At 44.7% G+C, this 22,474-nt stretch overlaps 1 protein-coding gene across 1 annotated transcript in view; it reads right to left on the bottom strand.

Moving 5' to 3' along the window:
* Positions 1-1,735: 1,735 nt before the first annotated feature.
* RARG (retinoic acid receptor gamma) overlaps positions 1,736-22,474 on the bottom strand; it is a 315,309-nt gene continuing 294,570 nt past the window's right edge. The window contains exons 5-9 of the mRNA XM_075337219.1: positions 15,274-15,437; positions 11,288-11,464; positions 10,427-10,631; positions 5,240-5,398; positions 1,736-2,558 (exon numbers count right to left, since the gene is read on the bottom strand). Of these exons, the coding sequence (XP_075193334.1) occupies positions 2,368-2,558; positions 5,240-5,398; positions 10,427-10,631; positions 11,288-11,464; positions 15,274-15,437 (896 nt within the window). The 3' untranslated portion in view covers positions 1,736-2,367. The remainder of the gene's footprint in view (positions 2,559-5,239; positions 5,399-10,426; positions 10,632-11,287; positions 11,465-15,273; positions 15,438-22,474) is intronic.

Genomic DNA, 22,474 nt, shown 5'->3' with positions numbered 1-22,474 from the left:
GCGGGTACGCACGATAGCGATATTGGTACCGATTTTGCTATCGTGTAAAGCCCCCTTAAGGTTAGGCCATCAATCTAAAAGTCCTGCAAACCTCCATAACTTGCCACAGAGTTGACATCACAACATCAGCACACACAAATGCTGCAATATGCCAACTTGTGATGTTCCTGTATCTGCCCTTTCCACTTTACCTTCCTGCTGTATTGGCTCCAAAAACTACATCAGAAACAGGGTGTGTGATTCCATCTGAACGAAAATTGTCTTTATTTTTGCCCCAGTGGGTCAAATTGATTAAAATGTTACATGATATTTGATAAATTTTGCACAAATTCATACATGCTTTTTTGTCTCTTTTACTTGTTTTGTGCCTTTTTAGAGTTAAAAGTCACATGATATTTTAAAATGTTGCAGATTAGTCTTCCATTAGGCAACAACATTTGGACTTGACTAAAAACACCCATGTTCCACACAAAAAAAGAAAAATGGCAAAAAGAGTAAAAAAAGGTGCAAGACGAAATAATAAATATGGTGGGAACCCCCCTGAAACTCACTCCAAAAAAGGTGCAAATTCAATTACGAATCAGCCCCTATGCACACTGCGATAGCATAAGAAAATAAAATGGTAAAATTCCATAAATCACAAACCCAACAATAAAAGAATAAACTAAAATAATATTTTTTTAACATGGAAATTCTTATAACTGGATAACTGTGAAATATTCCAGATCAGAACTACAACCATACTATTACTAATAAGGCGGTTTACCAATTCTGACACTCACGGTTCGAGTACGGACTCCAGAGTGCAGACCGGCTGTGGGCCTCCTGACTTGAGATCAACAGCCTCATAACCAAATATGATATCAGGTGGTGGAGTTTGGGTGAGGAGACCCACAGTCAGTCACATTGTGGCTAAAACTATAGTCACACATGGCAAATTTGCAACTGAAACTGAGACTGAATGTCTTTTTTGGCAGGATGTTAGTGAATTTTTGCAAGAAGTTTTCAGAAATGTATGCAACAAATCTGCTGCATGCGCGTATACCCTAAATATTGCAAGATGCATCTCCACAATATTGGAACTTCTCTGCCAAAATGTATACGTCTATTTTCAGCTGTTTCATTTCACATATGGCAAGAACATGAAACCTCCAAGTAGGCCCACAATTATTCGTTAGTAGAACTGTAGATCTGGTCTTCTAAAATGACGGTTTGGGTCTCTCTATGCTCCAGGGCCCAGGAGTAGACATGAATGGATCCATGGAAGTTTGGATCAGAGGGGTCAACCGGACTTTAGATGAAGTTCGGATTGGGACCCAGACTTGACCTGAACCTCAGTGGAAATCACTAATTGGGCAGCTCAGATCTCCGCTAGCCATAAACAGATCACTACTTGGTGAGCAAGTGGGTGAGATTTTTTTTTGTTTGGTGCACACTATATCCGATTACGCTGTTGTTACCCCTAGTGTGGGCCGATCAAACACTGTAAGCCGTGCACCAAGCGTACCTGAGCACAGCGATGCTCACATGAGTGGTGATCATACGTAAAGCACCCGAACTCCGAATCCAAACTCTATTCTTTTGTGAAGGCTGTGTTAGGAATAAACACCGAACCTCGGTTTGCTCATCTCTACCCAGGAGCAATTGCAAAACCAGTCTCCACTATAGTGATGCCCCGATAAGTCCCACATACATTGAAATTAAAGTTACACATCAGTAAACACCAGCGATGTCATTGTAAAGTATAACAGGCTTTATTTGTAGTCATATGACCTCGTTTAGCCGATGAAAAAAATAAAAGCATAAAAACATTGCAATAGCAAATATATTTAATGACGCACATACATATATGTAAATATGTGTGCTTGTATATATATGTATATGCATATGTACACACGCAGACCAATGTGCTTCTGACACTTCAAGGAAAGGTATTGTGCTGACACCGCTGAGCTCTTCAGCCGAGCGTCCTGTCTCTCTTTAGCAGAGGATAATTGGTCATCAAAATCTTTGGCAAAATACTGAGTGGAGAGGGCTCCTTAAAATAATCCAGTTCATGTTGGAGCATCAAAGGCTCCTGCACATATTGCTTATTATGGGGGTTACATTGCTGTGCCCATATTTTAAGTTATTTCTATGACGTTCCCCCTGGGTATTGTATTGCTGGTTATGAAGTCCCATTCCAGTCCTCTCAGAGAATAAGGCTTTTTTGCATCAGTAAATAAGAGCAGAATTGAGCACTAGACAAGGCTTATAGCCCTGCTTATGGCTGACCCCAGAATGCCTCATATATCAGGGGGTGAAGCCACTGCGGCTCTTTGGAGAAGTCCAAGAGGAAGAACATTCTTCCCTTTATGTGCTGGTTGGCTAAGGAGTCTTGGAACCACTGCTATCTTCCTCTGTAGGGCTGCCCTCGCTGCTTTCACTGGAAGGAGGTTCACTGGGTTTAGGGGTTTCCGCACCATCCTCAAAGGCCTCTGGATTCTCCAGCATTTCACGGATCAATGGAGGCATAGGTCCTGGGATCTCCATTTTCAACGTAATTGCCCGCTCAGCACCTGTAGTAAGGAGAATTAAACATTTATATTAGGTAATAATTGTACTTTGTCATCATAGTCTCTTTTACACCCTAACACACTTAAAGGGCTGGTTCACTACTTAGCATTACTGGCCACATTGATATAACATTGAGAAGCAATGCTTCTCTCAAATACCTTGTGTTGGCAATAGTGCATGTGAACGACGCAATTGCGGTCCACTCATTCCCGTTACATGACCCCCGGGCTCCGTGACCTCTGATGTTTGGTGATGTCATGTCACCTTCCAGTTGATTTGACATCACTGTGGTCGGCCCCAGTCATCCTGAGTGACTGGGCTGTGGGCGGCATTTCACCGCTCATCACAGTCCAACATCACAGCCCAGCATCTCATGCGCGCTCTCCTTCACTGCAGAGCGCCGCAAGCAGGAGTGATGCTGGGCTGTGATGCTGGGCTGTGACAAGCAGTGAAACGCCGCCCACAGCCCAGTCATTTACAGAGACTGGGGCCGCCTCGGTGATGTCAGGTCAACTAGAAGTTGATGTGACATTATCGGACATCAGAAGTCATGTCACGGGGATAAGCGGACTGCAATAGCTCCGCTCACAGGTACTATTACCAACACAAGGTATTTGATAAAAGCCTCGTTTCTCAACGTTATATCAATGTGGCTTGAAAAACTAAGTAATGAACCAGACCTTTAAAGAGGATTGGCCATCTTTCCTTTCAGTAAATACTCTTCGGCCAAGTTCATATGTCGCAGATTTGTTAGGCGTCTGAAGTGCAGATTCTTCATCGCAAATCCGCAGTAATTTACAATACAAGTAAATAGGTTTATCAAAATCCCAATCACGCGCTGAGGACAAAAATCCTCATAAAAGTGAATGTATGGTGCAGATTTCAGTCTGTTGCATGCTCATCACTGCAGATAATTCTTTGTTAGGCTAAGTTCACACATCCTGTGTTTTCAATCCGTCAGGTCCGTCAGCAACGGATCAGTCATTTTCAAGATGTCAACTGATGCAACTGATGTGTTTTTCACAGGATTCCTTTCACAGGAATCCTGTGAAAAAACGGATCAGTTGCGTCCGTTACATCCGCTGTGCGTCCGTTTTTTGACGGATCAGTCATGATCCGTCTGTGTTTGGGACAGCCCAGTGGGCGTGCCAAGCATGCTGGGCATGCTCAGTAGAGCATGACGGAATCCTGCGCTGGATTCCGTTGTAAGACGGATTACGACGGAATCCAGCACCATAGACATGCATTACAAGCTTGACGGATGGCGACGGATTCCTGCGCGGCGCGTTAATTTTGACGGCCCGAAAAACGTTACATTCTGCGTTGCTCCCCGCTCGGCGGTCAGTCAAAAACGACGGACCGCGACGCAGCGGATGCAACGCAGGGTCATCAGTCGCAATCCGTCACTAATAGAAGTCTATGGGGAAATACTGGATTCCTGCAAAATATTTTGCAGGATTCCGTAATTCCTCAAGGCTACGGATTGTGACTGATGCAAAACACAGGATGTGTGAACTTAGCCTTAATGGAGAAGGAAAAAATCTGCAAAGAAATCCATGTGTGACTTACAGATTTCATTAAGGATTTACTTGCGGATTTGTAACCAAGTCCGCAAACAAAGATTGTCATCAACCTGTGAGCATAGCCTAAAGGGTGCTTTACACGCTGCGATATCGGTAACAATATATCGTCGGGGTCACGTCGTTAGTGACGCACATCCGGCGCCGTTACCGACATCGCAGCGTGTGACATCGCAGCGTGTGACATCAAGGAGCGACGATCAACGAGTACAAAAACGTGAAAAATCGTTGCTCGTTAACACGTCGCTCCTTTCTTTAATATCGTTGCTGCTGCAGGTACGATGTTGTTCGTTGTTCCTGCGGCATCACACATCGCTACGTGTTACACCGTGGGAGCGACGAACATCTCCTTACCTGCGTCCACCGGCAATGAGGAAGGAAGGAGGTGGACGGGATGTTACGTCCCGCTCATATCCGCCCCTCCTCTGCTATTGGTCGGCCGCTGTGTGACGCCTCAGTGACGTCGCTATGATGCCGAACGCACCTCCCCCTTGAGGGAGGGATTGTTCGTCGGTCACAGCGACGTCGCTGACAAGGTATGTGCGTGTGACGCTGCCGTAGCGATAATGTTCGCAGCAATCACCACATATCAGCCGTACGACGGGGGCGGATACTATCACGCTCGACATCGCCAGCAAATGCTAGCGATGTCGCAGCGTGTAAAGCGGCCCTAAATCTCCATCAAAAAACAATTCTTACGCCTCATTTCTAAAAAGTGTACATTGTGCTGCTCCTGTTCTTCCATATAGAAATTTATGAATAAATTGACAACTGGGTGTTGCCATTCCCACTCATCCAAGAGGAGTATCCAAACATAATCTGACAAAGGCAGCACTGATTGGACAGTGACTGAATGTGTAGGGACTCCCCCAGCCCCACACTCCTAACAATCAGATGTCATGTCTATTTCTACGAGGAATAATAGAGGAGTGGTACAATACACAGTTATAAGAAATGTTGGGGAATCTTTATTTTTACTAAAAAAGGCAATTATTATAACAATAGACTCCTATGGAATAACTATATGGCGTGTGCCTGTGTCGTCTGCCGCATTAAAATGGTTATAAATAGTAGATGGTAATTTAAGGATATTATTTTATTACCTTTGGTGCTGATTCCTCTCAAATCTGTGATCTTCATAAGCATGCGAGGGAACATGTATGGCTTGTTGGGTCTTCGTCTTCGAGCGTAAAATTTAAGCGCTTCCAGCAATGGCTCCTGGAGCTTTTCTACCTTTTCTGGCTCTTCCAAGTCCATCCGATCTATAATAAACAATGTATGAGCAAGCATTAATATCATAGCCTTGGAATATCATTATGCAAAGTATCCCTACTAGTTTCTGTCCCTTTTGAAAGCATGATTAGCATATTGGCTCGGTTATTTAGCATGATAAGTGGATACATTAATATGCTATATAGCCTAATAAGCATGTCAATAACCCAAGCCACAGGGCATCTTCTGTGCTGCAGAACAGTCACAGCCTGGTGGAGAGGCGGCATTTCAGCCTATAGATGTAGCTTTATACCTTACATAACTGATCGTTCAGGTGACCCTCTCACCACCAACCCCCCATTCACGGGAACACTCAACTGACAGACTTCTCTGGCAGAGACTTAAGCCGGCGTTACACGCTACAATTTATCTGACAATATGTCGTCGGGGTCACGGTTTCCGTGACGCATATCCGGCATCGTTAGCGACGTCGTTGCGTGTGACACCTATGAGCGACTCCGAACGATCGTAAATAGGTTTTAAATCGTTGACACCTCATTCAGTTTCAAAATATTGTCTGTCGTTTGGATCGCAGTAGACATATTGGTACGTTTGACACCCTGCCAACGACGAACAACATTCAAACGACCGCCTTAGTCAAACAATATATCGCTGAATATATTGTTTGACTAAGGCGGTCGTTTGAATGTTGTTCGTTTTTGAGATTGTTGCGTGTGACCGCTAATAAACGACCTATGTGCGATCTCGGCGAAACGTAACAACGATCTGGGCGTGTCACATCGTTTAAGAGATCGTCAGATAAATCGCAGCGTGTAAAGCGGCCTTTATACCCAATACGAAACAAAAGTATTGGTCATTGACAATTAAAAGGCCTGACCATACAGACATCTTCTGTCAGTGAAGGTTTGGGAGGCCACCATACACATAAGATAGTCAGCCAATCCCTAAGAAATTAGTGGGTTTTAAAAATTTGTATCTAATGTGTATGGGGACCTTTAAACCTTTGGCCAAAAACTGGTGTAAATGTCATGTACCCAATTTCTTTAAGAAACTTTCAATAGTTCACTAGACAGGTTCAAAATATTGAGAAAAGGGAATGTGGTATATTGGAGTCTTAAAGAGGTTGTCCACTATTTTAACATCAATGGCCTATGCTTACGATAGGTCATCAATGTCTGATCGTCCAGAGTCTGACACCTGGCACCCCTGCCTATCAGCTGTTCTCGGTGCCGCTGCCAGCAGAAGCAGGTGGCTGGAAATGCTCAGTTCCGGAGCTGCCCCATCTTCTGATTGCGGCCGTAGTTGGGTATATCACATTCCCCTCTAATTGATCTGAATGATGAGGTAGCTCTGGAACTGAGCATTTCCGGCCAAATCCTGCCGACTCCGACAACAGCTGATCGGTGGGTATGCTGGGTGTCGAACCCCGGCCAATCAGACATTGATGACCTAAGGATAGGCCAACCTATCCTGGACAACTGGACAACCTCTTTAAGCTATGTGTCCACGTTGCTTTTTACCTGCTTTTTGCTGCTTTTTCAACTGCAGCGTTTAATGCCAAAATGGATGTGTTCTGCTTTTCAAGCAAAGTCTATGGGAATTTGGGTTTCTTGTGCCCACTATGCAGTTCAAACTGCAGCCTTTTTGTGGCAGAAATTTGGGCAAAAACTCTGCTTTGCTGTTCAAAACTCAAATGGCAAAAACAATTGACATGTCAAGTGTTTTTGCCATTTAGGTTTTGCACTGCAAAGCAGAGTTTTTGCCCAAATTTCTGCCACAAAAAGGCTGCAGTTTGAACTGCATAGTGCGGACAAGAAACCCAAATTCCCATAGACTTTGCTTGAAAAGCAGAACACATCCATTTTGGCATTAAACGCTGCAGTTGAAAAAGCAGCAAAAAAAGCAAGTAAAAAGCAACGTGGACACATAGCCTTAAGTGTGCTAAACTGCACCAAAATGTTGGAGCAAAATATTGGTGTAAAGTAAGCCAACAGGTGGCACAAGGAAGAGGGAATTGTTAAATGGTATGTGCGCATGCAGTCTTCTCCAGGCAAAATTCTGAAACAAGCACCTGAAAAAGCGCTAAGAAAATGCCAAAAAGAATAAAAAGATTTACAGCAATGCCAAAATGATTTGCTGTGCATATGTTCCATGTTTCGTCACTTCTTTTAACCGCTTCAAGCATCAATAGTCATGAAGTCGCTAAAAGAAGACCTGAACATTTGTTAGGAGACTTCCACTTGGAAGTGCCACTACCGTATATATGAAAATTACAGGGAAAAAAAACAAAAAGGCAGCAAAAATGACGCAAATATGAAGAAGAAAACACAGCGTTTTCCTTAAGGGTCTTCTGCTTGGTTAAAAAATGATGCCAGAGTCTGGAAGACATCGTGTGCACATTTTCTAACTTGTCTAGGAAGATTCTCCAGTGTGCCACAACACTTTTCCTGCCTGTCCGGTCTACTTTTAAGTTGGCTCAATTTAAGGCCCCCTTCACACGTCCGTGATACACGTGCGTGTTTGGTCCGTTTCCGTATATACCGGAGACACGGCCAAACGTGCACCAATGTTAATCTATGATTGTGGTCACACGTCCGTTATTTCATTATGTCCGTGTGTGCGTGTCCGTGATCCGTATGTGTTTGCGTTTGGCACGGATGCATGTCCGTTATCTGCACGGAGCACGCACACGTGGACACAATGAAAGTCTATGGGTATGTGCACACATGTTAGTAAACACGTATGCATATACCTATAGTCCGTGTCCGTTTGGTGTTTTTATTTCTAGTGATGTCGGCTATTCTTTCTATTTCTGTGTATGTCGGTCAATCTCCCTGAGTCCGTCTGTCGGTCTCTCTGTCTGTCTGTCCCTCTCTCACAGTCTGTCGGTCAGTTTCCCCCCATCTCTCATACTTACCGTTCCCCGATCTCCGGCGCAGCGCTGCACGGCGTTCACACTGCTGCGGCGGCTTTTACTATTTTGAAAAAGCCGGCCGCCCATTAAACAATCTCGTATTCCCTGCTTTCCCCGCCCACCGGCGCCTATGATTGGTTACAGTGAGACACGCCCCACGCTGAGTGACAGGTGTCACACTGCACCCAATCACAGCAGCCGGTGGGCGTGTCTATACTGTGCAGTAAAATAAATAAATAAATAATTAAAAAAAAAACGGCGTGCGGTTCCCCCCAATTTTAATGCCAGCCAGATAAAGCCATACGGCTGAAGGCTGGTATTCTCAGGATGGGGAGCTCCACGTTATGGGGAGCCCCCCAGCCTAACAATATCAGTCAGCAGCCGCCCAGAATTGCCGCATACATTAGATGCGACAGTTCTGGGACTGTACCCGGCTCTTCCCGATTTGCCCTGGTGCCGTTGGCAAATCGGGGTAATAAGGAGTTATTGGCAGCCCATAGCTGCCAATAAGTCCTAGATTAATCATGTCAGGCGTCTATGAGACACCTTCCATGATTAATCTGTAAGTTACAGTAAAAAAACACACACACCCGAAAAAATCCTTTATTTGAAATAAAAAACACAAACACATTCCCTCATTACCAATTTATTAACCCCGACAAACCCTCCATGTCCGGCGTACTCCACGGACCTCCAGCGTCGCGTCCAGCTCTGCTGCATGCAGGTGACAGGAGCCGCAGAAGACACAGCCGCTCCGGTCACCTCCACACAGCAAATGAGATGAGTAGCGCGATCAGCTGCTGTCACTGAGGTTACCCGCGGCCACCGCTGGATCCAGCGGTGGCCGCGAGTTACCTGACTGACAGCAGCTGATCGCGCTACTCACCTCATTTGCTGTGTGGAGGTGACCGGAGCGGCTGTGTCTTCTGCGGCTCCTGTCACCTGCATGCAGCAGAGCTGGACGCGACGCTGGAGGTCCGTGGAGTACGCCGGACATGGAGGGTTTGTCGGGGTTAATAAATTGGTAATGAGGGAATTTGTGTGTGTTTTTTATTTCAAATAAAGGATTTTTTCAGGTGTGTGTGTTTTTTTACTGTAACTTACAGATTAATCATGGAGGGTGTCTCATAGACGCCTGACATGATTAATCTAGGACTTATTGGCAGCTATGGGCTGCCAATAACTCCTTATTACCCCGATTTGCCAACGGCACCAGGGCAAATCGGGAAGAGCCGGGTACAGCCCCAGAACTGTCGCATATAATGTATGCGGCAATTCTGGGCGGCTGCTGACTGATATTGTTAGGGTGGGGGGCTCCCCATAACGTGGAGCTCCCCATCCTGAGAATACCAGCCTTCAGCCGTATGGCTTTATCTGGCTGGCATTAAAATTGGGGGGAACCGCACGCCGTTTTTTTTTTAATTATTTATTTATTTATTTTACTGCACAGTATAGACACGCCCACCGGCTGCTGTGATTGGGTGCAGTGTGACACCTGTCACTCAGCGTGGGGGCGTGTCTCACTGTAACCAATCATAGGCGCCGGTGGGCGGGGAAAGCAGGGAATAGGAGATTGTTTAATGAGCGGCCGGCTTTTTCAAAATAGTAAAAGCCGCCGCAGCCGTGTGAATGCCGTGCAGCGCCGGTGATCGGGGATCGGTGAGTATGAGAGAGGGGGGGACACTTCAGTCAATCGGGGGATTAGCGGTCACCGGTGAATCCTTCACAGGTGACCGCTAATCAGTACTCGACACAGACAGAGCCGCGGTATGAGGATGAAGTCGGGTGAAGTTCACCCGAGTTCATTCTCATCGCGCAACTCTGTCTGCTGTCAGCCGACATTTATAAACGACATTGTGCATCACACACACGGACATTACACACGGACATTACACGTTCACATACACGTTTATTCCACACGCACACACGGACGTTCTGCACACAAACACGGCTAGCATACGCAATTCACACAGGTGCCACACGGACCATAAAAACGGACACAAAAACGGGACACGGACCCGAAAAACGGCCCGTAACACACGTGCGTGTTTTTCACGGACGTGTGAAGGGGGCCTAAGACAGTAGTGAAAAGTTGTGACATTTTTACACTTAAAAAAACCCAAAACCCGAATGTTTGTAATACCTCCACAGATTAGGCAGATGGCGCTCAAGAGTCCTGTTTCGGTGTCATCCATTTCCAACGGGAGCAACTGCCCAGCAAAGGCAAAAACCAAGTCTGTTAGGGGACCAAAACCGGCATTGTGCATCTGAGTCCGGTTCAAGGTCAAACCATCTGAAAAAGTCATGGTGTCTTGTTCAGGGGTGTAACGTGTGCAAATTCGCAGCATCTGCAACAATTGAGAGAAAAAAAAAATAGTTATTTGGTTATGCTTGTAACAGGACAAATAAGCAGTAAGGATATATCAGTAAGGGAAGGTTTTGAATAGAGACATGTTGGGGGTAGATATATAGAATTATTTTAAAGGCTCAGTATGTTCTTTACTTTAAGAAGCTCGGAAATTCCCAGAATTTTGGTATTGTCACATAGGCCCGTGTAATGTTTGCTCAGTGATTACATCTCACACATAAAAGCTGTGGATCTTCAAGGAAAATTATACCATGAACGGCTCCAACAATAAACTAGATGCGTAACTGTTTTTGTATGGACATGAGTCACGGATTTCTAGAATCTATAGACTTGTAAGTCTTTCTCACGCCGATTCAGCAATTATATATTCAGCCCTAAAAGCAAAGGTCTGGTAAAAGAACTCACAGCCGGGACAATGACTGAGAGCAGTACTGTGACAATATCTGTATCTGTGCCATGCCATGCGTTTGATGCCTTGTGGTGAGCGTCCGTGGTGTGAACGCTTGGGCAGGAAGTGATATATTGTGCGATAAGCAATGCTGGTTAAGCTGTCACTACAGCAATGGAAACTTCAAACTATTTTTGTAGAATGGCAGCAGTATAATAAGTATGTCATATTTTAAGAGCAGTACTCACCAGGATGTCAAGGCAAGCGGCTTTCAACAAGGTTATTTGGTCGGCAATGGTCAAGGTGGTGAAACCAGGCAAGCGTTTGGCAAACTCCACTATCTTGATGATGCATTTGGTGGCAAGTTCACTGAATTTATCCCATAGGCCAAGATCTAGTTGCACTCTTTGGTCAGCGCTGGAATTCTGCAAAAAAAAAACCGAACAAACATAAAAGTGTTAACAAAACAGAGCACCCAAAATAGAAGACCATAGCTCCGATTGATTAAATCGTTTTCTGGAAGAATACAGTCATAAGGTTGCAATGTATTTGTGCAGCTTGTAGTGACTTTAGGATAATGGGTGGAGAGGGCAGTGGCCCAATATGGCCAACAAACTCAACAGTAGCAGCGGTGGTGTGCGTTGTAGTCCTGATGTCATTGCTGGCGCTAAAACACAACAGGAAGGGATGGGCAAGCTGGATCAGGAAAGGGTAAACACTATGTGTGTATGTTTTTTTACATTGGGGACCACTTTTTTGAAAGTGGAAATCCCCTTTAAGGGGAACCTGTCAGCGGTTTCATGCTGCTCAAACCACCAACATCATGAAATTTACACAAGCTCTCTGTTACGAACCGGCGTCGCCATAGCCGCAAGCAGCCTGCTGCGGTTCCTGTTGCGCCCAGGCGCCGGCTGCCATTCTTGGCCGTGACTCGGGTCGTCCAGTTGGCTGCTCCTTCCACCATGTCTAAGTGTGGAGAGGCGGCTAGTGCGCATTCGTGCGCTGATTTACCCCAGTCAGAGTCTAAGCCCGGTGTTTTGCCTAGTGAGCATGCTCAGCCTGATTGTGTTATGTCTGAGACTAAGTCCTCAGTTCAGGTTACTGAGCATGCTCCCACAATTAACCCTAACAGCCTCTTTGCACAGGTACTTGGACTTCGTGCTGTGTCTAAGTTCTGGGATGTGCCTACTGAGCATGCTCAAACTGATAATCTGCTTTCTGAGCCTGTTGCTCAGGCTACTGAGCATGCCCAGGCACTTAGTGCATCAGAGGCTAGGTCCGGTAAGGATCTCACTGAGCATGTCCGTGAGGTGGCAGGTCCTGATAGGGCAGAGGGTGTCAGGTGTCCTGATGACGTGGCAACTCCGGACTGGCTCGCAGAGGCCCGCCCCTATGATCTGGCACCTCACCATTGGTCGTCAGACGATGACTGGTGAAGTGTTTGGGGCGTGGCTGCCATGAGGTCATCAATGACGTGGCGGTTCCGGATAGGTCGCATGTGACGTCACTCATGACATGGCACTCTGCTATTGGACCTTGGTGGTTCCACCCTGGGTTTGGGGCGGACCCAGGTTATAAAAGGGGCTGGACACAACATGGAGGTGCGCAGTCTTCATTTAGAGTTCTTAGTGGCATAAGCCTTGTTGGAAGCGGTAGGTAGGGCGAGGCGAACGGTGCCTGTCACGCTAAGATTCGTTGCTCAGCACATGAGGGTCAGGCGCCGTGCTTCCTTGCTACCGTTCCTGTTGTGCTAGAGCAGTCCAGTGGCGTTAACTGGACTGCGGCTGCTGCGTCACCTGTTCAGTTGTGCCTCCTACGCACACGGACAGAATACCTGCTGCACCACCTGTCCGGTTGTGCCCTCTACGCGCACGGACAGCGCACCCCAGAACCCCTGTGAAGTTAACAGGGTGTTCCTGGATTGGGTGTGTGAACCCTATTATCCTCCTCGGCTTCCCAGTCAAATGCTATTGGTGTGACTACCTGGTCTGACGTGTCGTTTACACATGTGGCCAGTCGAGTGGTGGCCAGAAACGCTAATCGGAGGACTGCTCGGCCTGACGTGTCTTACACACGTGGCCGACAGGGCGCTGTCGCAGCGGTCTTCTCGGTCAACGCTAACTGGTTACCATCCAGCCTGACGTGTTGTTACACACGTGGTCGGAGTAGCGTCCGCTCCACCGAAACGCTAACTGGGTTGTCGTCCGGTCTGACGTGTCCCTACACACGTGACCGGTTCCCTGAGTTATCTCAGAGCCATCCAGCTCTATAGTCTCCGCCTAACCCACAGGGTACCAGCAGCTCCATTACCATCTGGAGCACGGTGGGCCCCGACTGGCGATTGGGATATATACCCCTGGTCCTAATCTGCCGGTCCCCCCGTAACACTCTCACATTACAGAAAGCGATTTTTATTCTGAAGATTAAGTCTGCAACATTTGAGATAAAACATAGACTGTTAAAGGGACTATATCAGCACAGGATGACTGCTCCCACCAACTACAGGCACTCCTGCATCATGGCGGGTTCAATCACCTGCTGGTGGTAAGGTGTCAATCATGGAAGAGGAGAGGGCAAGATTAAGGGAAAACCAGTAGGTAGGAAGGTGAATTTAAATGATTATACCGCCTATGATACACGATTGCCTGTACTTGGTGTGAACAGTCATCCTGTGCCGATAGAGTCCCTTTAATAGTAAGGCATGGAAAGATGGGTGCAGGCACGAGGCGAGTCCACTGGGCAGGTCCCTTTCAATTCCTTTTGGTCTATCTCAGCTTGACTGACAAGTAAACTGAAGGCCATGTCCATACAGATGTATTTCATGGTCACTACACAGACCCGAATAAACTGACCACGGATCTCATGAGAGGAGCCTACAGCCAGACAGACATATGTGGCAGCAAGTCCGGGTTAGTGGATCCGCAGTCAGTCCGGTCATTGCCGTCTGTATATGGACTGAGAAATACACTCTTGTGAACCAGGCCTAACTACAAAAAACAGAAAACAAGTTAATCCAGTCTGGTGGGAAAAAAATAATTGGGAGACGCTCAGTGTACACTGCTCCTGGTGAACAGACTTCTCTGCGAGTCATTTATCAGGCTACGTCTCCTCTTAAAGTGTAAGATTTCAGAGTAGAAAACAGCTATTCGTAACATGGGAGCCAATGTATTCTATGCCGGCTGTTGTTTGGGCTCCATAAAATGGCTGATAGGTTCCCTTTAATAAATTGTCAAGAAGAAAGTACAATAAATAATTTTTGCCCGGTACACAATACAATCAGATTTATCCACACCTTCGGCTCTGTTCCAGCCATGTAATCCAGCCATTACAGCCATTAATTATTAAGTAACTTTGTTAATTTTTTTATACATTATAATTTTAGGGATCCTTTATGATCATCCCAGGATTAACACAATAGCGGACTAGTGATTAACATTTTCATGATATACAGTATATATACAGTATATAACTAAAGGTCACCATATGCATAAGACAAATATGGGCCGATGAATGATGACTTGTCAATTGGACAAAGGGTTGTTAATTATCAGGAATAAAATGCATCTCACACCACTTCAGCTGTGTTATGTTGGATTTTTTGGCCGCTATGCAGCAAGTGCATATTAATGGGTGAAAAAAAAGATATCCCTGATTGCTATTAGAATGATAACAATTGTTCATGGTCAAACAGCTATCAAAATTAACAATCATTATTTTCCTGAAATAACCATTGATCGCTCTTTATGGTTGAAATTGGAGAATGGGCAAAATCTACCATTTTGGACCACTTTTATCTTATGGGTACGGGAGCCTTGAAGGGAACATGTCTGGCTGAACGATTGCCTCCAGGTATATTTTACTCCCCTGAAACGCTCTGGCATTTCAGAGAAGGTATATTTTAAAGATCTGTCCCGGACCATAGCTGAAGACCAGACTAGTCCGGCTCCTCCCTTGGCCGGTTCTTCACAGCACTGCTGCAGGTGAATGGCAGGTCTCTCTCTTGTGTGTTCATAGGGAGAGACATGGCAAACAGCAGAAGCAGCGATGGAAGAAGTCAGCTTTGAACAGAGCCGGACTAGTTTTGTCTTAAGCCATTGTCCTTGGACAGATTTTTACAAAATATCTTTGAAATGTCAGACCGCTTCAAAGTAAAATAAATTTTGCTGTAATTGTTCAGTCGGGTGACAGGCTCCTTTAGGCACGTCAGTCTGTCACATCTTCCTTCATCTCTTACCGTAGTGTATTTGCCAAGCTGGCAGAGAGAAGGGAAGGTTTCCTGATGAGCTTTGCTGACTTTCTGGATAAGTTCTTCCATTTCGGGAGGCATCTCGTAGCTGTCTGGTACCACCACCTCTTCTTTTACTTCTTTCTTTTTCTTGTTTCTGTCATTTCGTACAGCTGTAAAAAACATGATACAGATTATTGATAAGAATATATGGAGTCACAGGTATCAATTTTTCATGCCTCTAAACAATCTACGTACTTTGCACGTTTCTGCACAACCTTGTGCAGATCTCTGTCTTTTGTTACTCTTTTTCTATGAATTGTAATGAAATTAATTAGGTAACTATGTGTACCAATATACACTACTCACAAAAAAATAGGGAAATTTAGCTTTCGGGTAAAATTTATGTAAAATGTAAAAAGTTCACAAGAAAAAAGGACATTTAAGTAGTCCTCTCCTCAAACAATTTATTGAATCAAAAGCCAACAGCAGTGGTGGGTCTACCCTTCAAAACAATAAATGTCTCAATAACTTGTCATGTGGCCTTGAGTATCAATTACGGCTTGACAACGATGTCTCATACTGTTGACACGTGGAGTTATTGTCTGCAGAGGCATGGAATCCCACTCTTCCTGAAGGCGGCCTTCAAGTCACTGAGATTCTGGGCTACAGAATTATAAGCCACCACACAACGACTTAGCCGATCCCATAGGTTTTCTATGGGATTCAGGAGAAAATATAGGCCACTCCTTTTGAGGTACCCCAGTCTCCAGCAGCCATTCCCTACTGATGCGACCTCAATGAGCTGGAGCATTGTTGTCCATGAAGATGAAATTAGTATTGCTTGTGCAGAGGCACAATGACTGGATTAATCATGTTATTTAAGTAGTAGGGGCTTGTCAAGTAGAGCAGTTCTATACTGACTAGACACCCCTGCCCACACTGTATCACCCCCACCACCACTAAAGAATCATCTGGTGACAACAGTGGCTGATGCATAACGCTCTCCTTGACATCTCCAACATCATTGGTGGGCATTATTTTTGCTCAGTGTGAATTGACTTTCATAATTAAACAGCACTGAGGCCCACTGGTCCCTCGTCCAGCAAGGCGATGGCGCCTGTGCCTGGTGCTGTGGTCAGGTACACTTGCAGGACATCTAGCACACAGACCACGCTTATGTAAACAGTTTAGAATTGTTTGAAGTGATACTTGGATGCCTCTCATCTCCCTTTAATGTGCCTGCAGTTGGGTGGCATTCCATATCCGGTTGTGAAGGGCATTGTTCATAATGAAGTGTTCATCAGTGTCGGATGTATCCACGGGATGTCCACTTCTATGCCTTTCTGTGACTCTTCCAGTCTTTCTGTATCTCTGTTGCAACCTGCTGATGACACTCTATGACACGTTAAGCTCAGTGGACACTTCCATCTGAGAACATCCTGCTTGAAACCTCGCAATGGCGAGGTACTGCTGATCAGTTGTTAGGTGTCGTCTTGATATCATGATATCAAAATACGAACAGCATGATGAGGAGGACTGTTGAAATACTAATTCTAATTGAACCCCGAAATATATTGGGCGATTTATGGATCAAACGCCTGTTATTAATTTTGCTATTAAGCTCCATGTTAGAGAACAGTAAGTTGTGCAAAAAGTAGTGAAACAGTGAACAGTAGGACATGAGCATCCAAAGGTTTAGAGAAGGTCACATTACGTTCACCTGAAAAGATTAATGTGCATTCTAGGATCATCCTGAAGTTTCACCAAAAGCCAAATATCCCTAACTTTTTGTTAGTACTGTATATAATATAGACTACTAATACTGAATAGACTGCAAGAAAATATGACAATATAAAGCTTTTTCATCAATACCAAAGCAGAACCATTGTTATTCACTATATGGACAAAAGTATTGAGACACACGTCTTAATCATAGAAATCAGGTTTTCCGTTCAATTCCCTTGCCACATGTGTATAAGGTCTACCCTCTTTCCATGCCGTCTGCCTTTACTAACATTTTGACAAAATGACTTGTTCTAAAGATCTCACTGATAGCAGCGCAGCCCTGTAATAGGACATCACTGGTGTAACAAGTCAGATTGTGACAATTCTTTCTTCCTAAAAAGTCACAAATCAACTGTGGGTGGTATTATTGGAAAGTGAGAACGTTTATGAACTGAAGCAACTCAGCCAAAAAGTGGAGACAATGGGTAATATATAGAGCGGGGGCTCTGATCACTGAGAAGTTTGATACATAAAAGTCACCATTGCTCTGCTGACTCCATAACTGCAGAGTCAAAACCTCCACTGACATTAAAATCAGCACAAAAACTATGTCAGAAACGTCATGACATTTGTTTCCATGGCCGATCAGCTACAAGCCGTATACCACCAAGCACAATGCGAAGTGATAGAGTCAGGAGCAGACATATCATTGGCGCAGGCACACAAGGACCCAAGAGGTAAGAGGGCCCACTTCTATCTCCAAAGTGAGTGAAATTGTGCATTTTTAGGGGTTTTTGGTCTGGAAAGCACTCATATATTGTTCTTGCACAGGGGCCCTTTTCAGTCTGTGTCCGCCAGTGGTTAGAGTGGTGTAAAGCCCAATGCCACTGGAATCCGAAGCAATGGCAATGAGTTCTGTGGAGGGAGGATTCACACTTCTCTAGCTGGCATCTGATGGACAAGTCTGAGTTTGGTGAATGCCAGGAGAACATAACCTGCCTAACTGCATTGTACCGTCTGTAAAGTTTGGTGGGGGATGTCTTGTTTTTCAGGGGTTGGAAGTGAAGGGAAATCTTAATCCTTCAGCAAAAGATATTTTGGACAATTCTGGCTTCCACTTTGTGGAAACAATTTGAAGAAGGCTGTTTTCTGTTCCCCATAACTGTGCCCCAGTACACAAAGCCGTAAAGAGCTTTGTCCTCAACCCATCAAACACCTTTGGGATGAACTAGAACGTATACTGCGAGCCAGGACCTCTCATAAAACATCAGTGTCTGACTTCAAAAATGCTTTTCTGGAAAAATTGGCAAAACTTCCCACTGAAACTCTCCAAAATCTTATAAAAGTTTTAAAAAAAAGAGTGGAAGAGGTTATAGCAGGAAAGCGGAGACCACCTCCATATTGATCCTACACATGTGGAATGGGACGTGAGAAAAGCTCCTGGACGTGTAATACGTAGCTGTCCCAATACTTTTTTTTTCTTTTTTTCATATATAACTGTATTAAGAAAATCGCTTAGGATTCTGCAGTAGCTGTAATTGCTGCAGTCACAATCATGACGTCAGTATTGGCTCAAGCCTTTTTAAAGGATCATCGCAATTAATCTCCAGTCATAGGAGTGACTAGCCGATATGGGAAAAGTATCCAAGTCTTGTGTCTGCTGTCTGAGCTCCCTTACAAAATACCTCCCGACCTGAACTTTAACCCTGTAACGTGACCTCTGTCCCTGCCTGCAGGTGGTAGGTTGGAAGCACCACGGGGGACAGAGATGGATGACCTCTCACTTCTTTTAAATCCCTAGTCTCTTCTTAATTTTTACTGTCATATATCTTACTAAAAACCAACATCTGTATACATTACCGAGAGGCAAGACAAACTAAGCATTTGATTTCACTGAGGCTAAGACAAGTTAGTAAATCACATTAGATAGAAAATTCGAAGCCAACGCTCTATTACTGTATAAAGATCAGTGACCTTTTTGTCAGAACATTTAAATCAGGGCAGTCTTGTAATGACATTGGAAATATGAATGTAGGATATATTATAGGGGTTCTCTGCATCTATAGAAAAGTAGCAAAATAGATGATGAGATGTACTCAAACCGTGCAATATATCTTGAGTGTAGGCGATATCCTACTGGGCGACTGGTGTGACGAAGATAGATTGCACACTTTGATCATATCATCTGTTTGCTTCAGCTAACCTAGAACAAAAGTGTCAAAATAATTATAGAAATTTCATCACCAGTGATTAGTGATGAGCGAATAGTAAAATATTTGTGTTTGGATTATTTGCACTGAATACCTAGTACTCTTCCAGTATTTGTCACGAATAATGAGCCTAATGCAAATCAATTGGGAATCCGAGCATTTTTCTTGAAGATTTCCCAAAAAATGCTTAGGTTCCCTATTAGATTAGCATTAGCTTTGTTATTCTTGACGACTACTGAAATAGGACTTGGTATTCGGTGATTCGGTGTAAATAATCCGAACCCAAATAGTTCACTATTCGTCCATCACTATCAGTGATTCAAAGATTGCCAAAAACTATTTTTTATAGATTGATCCACCTTTATTTAAACGGTTGGTTCACTACACAGCATAGTGGCCACACATCGATGTAAACCTCATAGAGAAGGCTTTTTCCAAATATCTTGTTTAGTCAATTGTGCCTCTGAGTGGTGCTATTGCGGTCCGCTCATCCCCACCACGAGACTTCCACCACCCGGCTCCATGTCCTCTGAGATCCGGTGAAGTCACGTCAACTTCGAGTTGACCCGACATCACCACGGCCGGCCCCAGTCTCCCTGAGTGACTGGGCTGTTTGCGGAGTTTCACTGCTCATCACAGCCCAGCATCTTGTGCGCTCCATGCTTTGCTGCAGAGCACCGCAAGCAGGAGCGATGCTGGACTGTGATGAGCGGTGAAACTCCGCAAACAGCCCAGTCACTCACGGAGACAGGGGCCACCGCAGTGATGTCGGGTCAACTGGAAGTTGACGTGATATCACCGGATCTCAGAGGACATGAAGCCTGGGGATCACATGACGGGGATCAGGCAGAATATATTACACAAGGTATTTGAAAAACGCCTTCTCTATGTGGTTTACATCGATGTGTGGCCACTAATGCTGAATAGTGGACCACCTCTTTAAAAAAATAAATATATTGTCAAGTATACGAACAGTGTTATGTAAAAGACTATTCTAAATGCAATTAATGTAATTTGTTCTAAACTACTGAGGCATTTGTAAAATATTTCTTTTCATAATCATCTCTAATTGATCAATACTAAGCAGTGAAATAGAGTGTGGTTTCCGGGCCCAGACCCGCTTCCAGTTCTCCTTACTACTGTACTTGTCACAGCACTACTCTCTCTCACCCAACTCCCTTGTGCCCTGACTTTCCTCACACATTTCCTTGTGAACTTCCTTTTCACCTCGGGATAAAGTGTGCGGGACCCTAACAACAGGAAGCCAGGCGCCGGAAACCCACTTATAGCATGAGAAGGGCACAAAGTCTGCGCAGGGAGAAGATGGAGAGAGACAGGGAACATAGGGAGAAAAAGCAGGAGAATATCACAAACCGAGACAAGGAGCAGGGCAGGAACTGAGGGAACCCATATATAAAGTAATAAAAAAAGACTAAACTGAAAAGAGTTAAAATGAGAGATAATAGAAGATGTACAAAGAGTGACGCAGGAAAACAAGATAGGAAAAGAGTAAGCAGTGATAAAGACTTGGCTGCACAAGCAATAATGATAGAGGGGTTACACTAACACATGACCGTAATACTAATCTAGCTTCCCAGACCGCCATTATGTGTCAGATTTCTCCAAGCCCTGTATAGTATGTAGTAACAATCAGATACAACATTCTAATAATGGAGGATTAGAGAGCAAATCAAATCTGACAAGCTGGCTCAGTGGTTATTACTGTTGTCTTGCAGCACTGGAATCCTGGGTTCAAATACCGTAAAAGACAACATGGGCAAAGCGTTTGTATATTTTCCCCGTTTCTGCATGGGGGGTACACTGATTTCCTCTGATGTCCTAAAGACATACTGACATGGAATTTAGACTGCGAGCTGATGATGATGTCTGTAAAGTGCTGTGGATTAAAGGCATTCTGTCAGCAGGTTTTTGATACCTCATCGGAGAGCAGCATGATGTAACCAAAGAGATTCTGATTCCAACGATATATCACTTAGAATACTGGGTGCACTGGTTCTGACACAATCACAGTTTTTAGATTGAGCAATGCAGCAGAGCTGAGAAAGCTGTCCCCGCCCACACCAGGCTCTCTATATACATAGTCTATAGAGAGTAATCTGCTAATCACAGCAGGGGGTGTGCGGGACTAGCAATACTCCAGCTGACCTAGTCCATAATCTCCTGAAGCTAAAACAAACATTGCATAATACCGTAAGAGACACATCACTGAAATCTCTGTGTTAGCCCCTGCAGCATGCTGTGTTCAGATTATATAGCAAAAAACCTGCTGACAGATTCCCTATGAACAAGCAAATAAAAACTTTAAAATTGCAGTTTGGTATCCAACATTATTATGCCCTGGAAAGAAGTTTATCAACTGCCCACAATATAATGTCTGTGTGGGATCACTGTGTTTGATATTTTAGTTTTTGCCCTAAAGTGTTAAGGATTTCCAAAAAATTGTCAACTTGACTTACTTATGCATCAGTAATTGGCATAGTTATGTCCTGTCTATGGAACATCCTTAATCAGGGTTGTACCATAAAATGAGTGGCTGCTGCAGGAAAAGTGTAGTATGAGGTAATGAATAGACGGGTTAGGTCCAACATAGCGTCTCTTTATTTGTCCGGCACAAAGACCCACCTCTACGAAGTCCAAATGCCCTAACAAGGCATATGGACAGGAAATATTTTCAAGAGACAACCTCTGTAAGGATGTTCTGTAGCGGAAATACAACCTCTGTGTGCCTCTGTACAAATACACAGAGGTACAAAACAGGCTCATAGTAGGCTATTGGGATTGAAGCTGAGAATTGCTGCCCTAGAGTATCGTTTCCTAGAAAATAAGTGAGAAGCTACATTCTTCACAAACAATTTTCTCAGTAGCGCACTCCTCTATACTGGCTATTTATAGTATTAGCCAATATTGTTTGCACTTATCCCATATACAAGGCTACTTAAAAAGAAAGCCCATTTAGGCAAGTCAATAATCAGGAGTCTAAACAGGCAAGCAATGAAGATCAAAACCTACAAGGCCAGTCAAGCCCTTAGGCTGGACTCACACGAGCGTATGGCATCCGATGCGAGAGCATCCGATGCGATATGCTTTTGACCCCCGGCTCAGGCTCTGCTGCAAGCGCGAGCCGAGTGTCATGCGACTGTGACCCGATCTTGTGATCGGGTCACAGCTGCGAAGCTGAGGGCGGGCGCTGTGGAGGAGAGGGAGGGGATAATCCCCCCATCTCCTCCATTGTCAGCCTGTGCGTATATCGC

The sequence above is a fragment of the Anomaloglossus baeobatrachus genome, chromosome 2 (assembly GCF_048569485.1).
Source record: "Anomaloglossus baeobatrachus isolate aAnoBae1 chromosome 2, aAnoBae1.hap1, whole genome shotgun sequence".
Taxonomy (NCBI): Eukaryota; Metazoa; Chordata; class Amphibia; order Anura; family Aromobatidae; genus Anomaloglossus; species Anomaloglossus baeobatrachus.
Note: the sequence above shows the minus strand (reverse complement) of the source record. Positions and strands in the feature narration are given on the sequence as shown.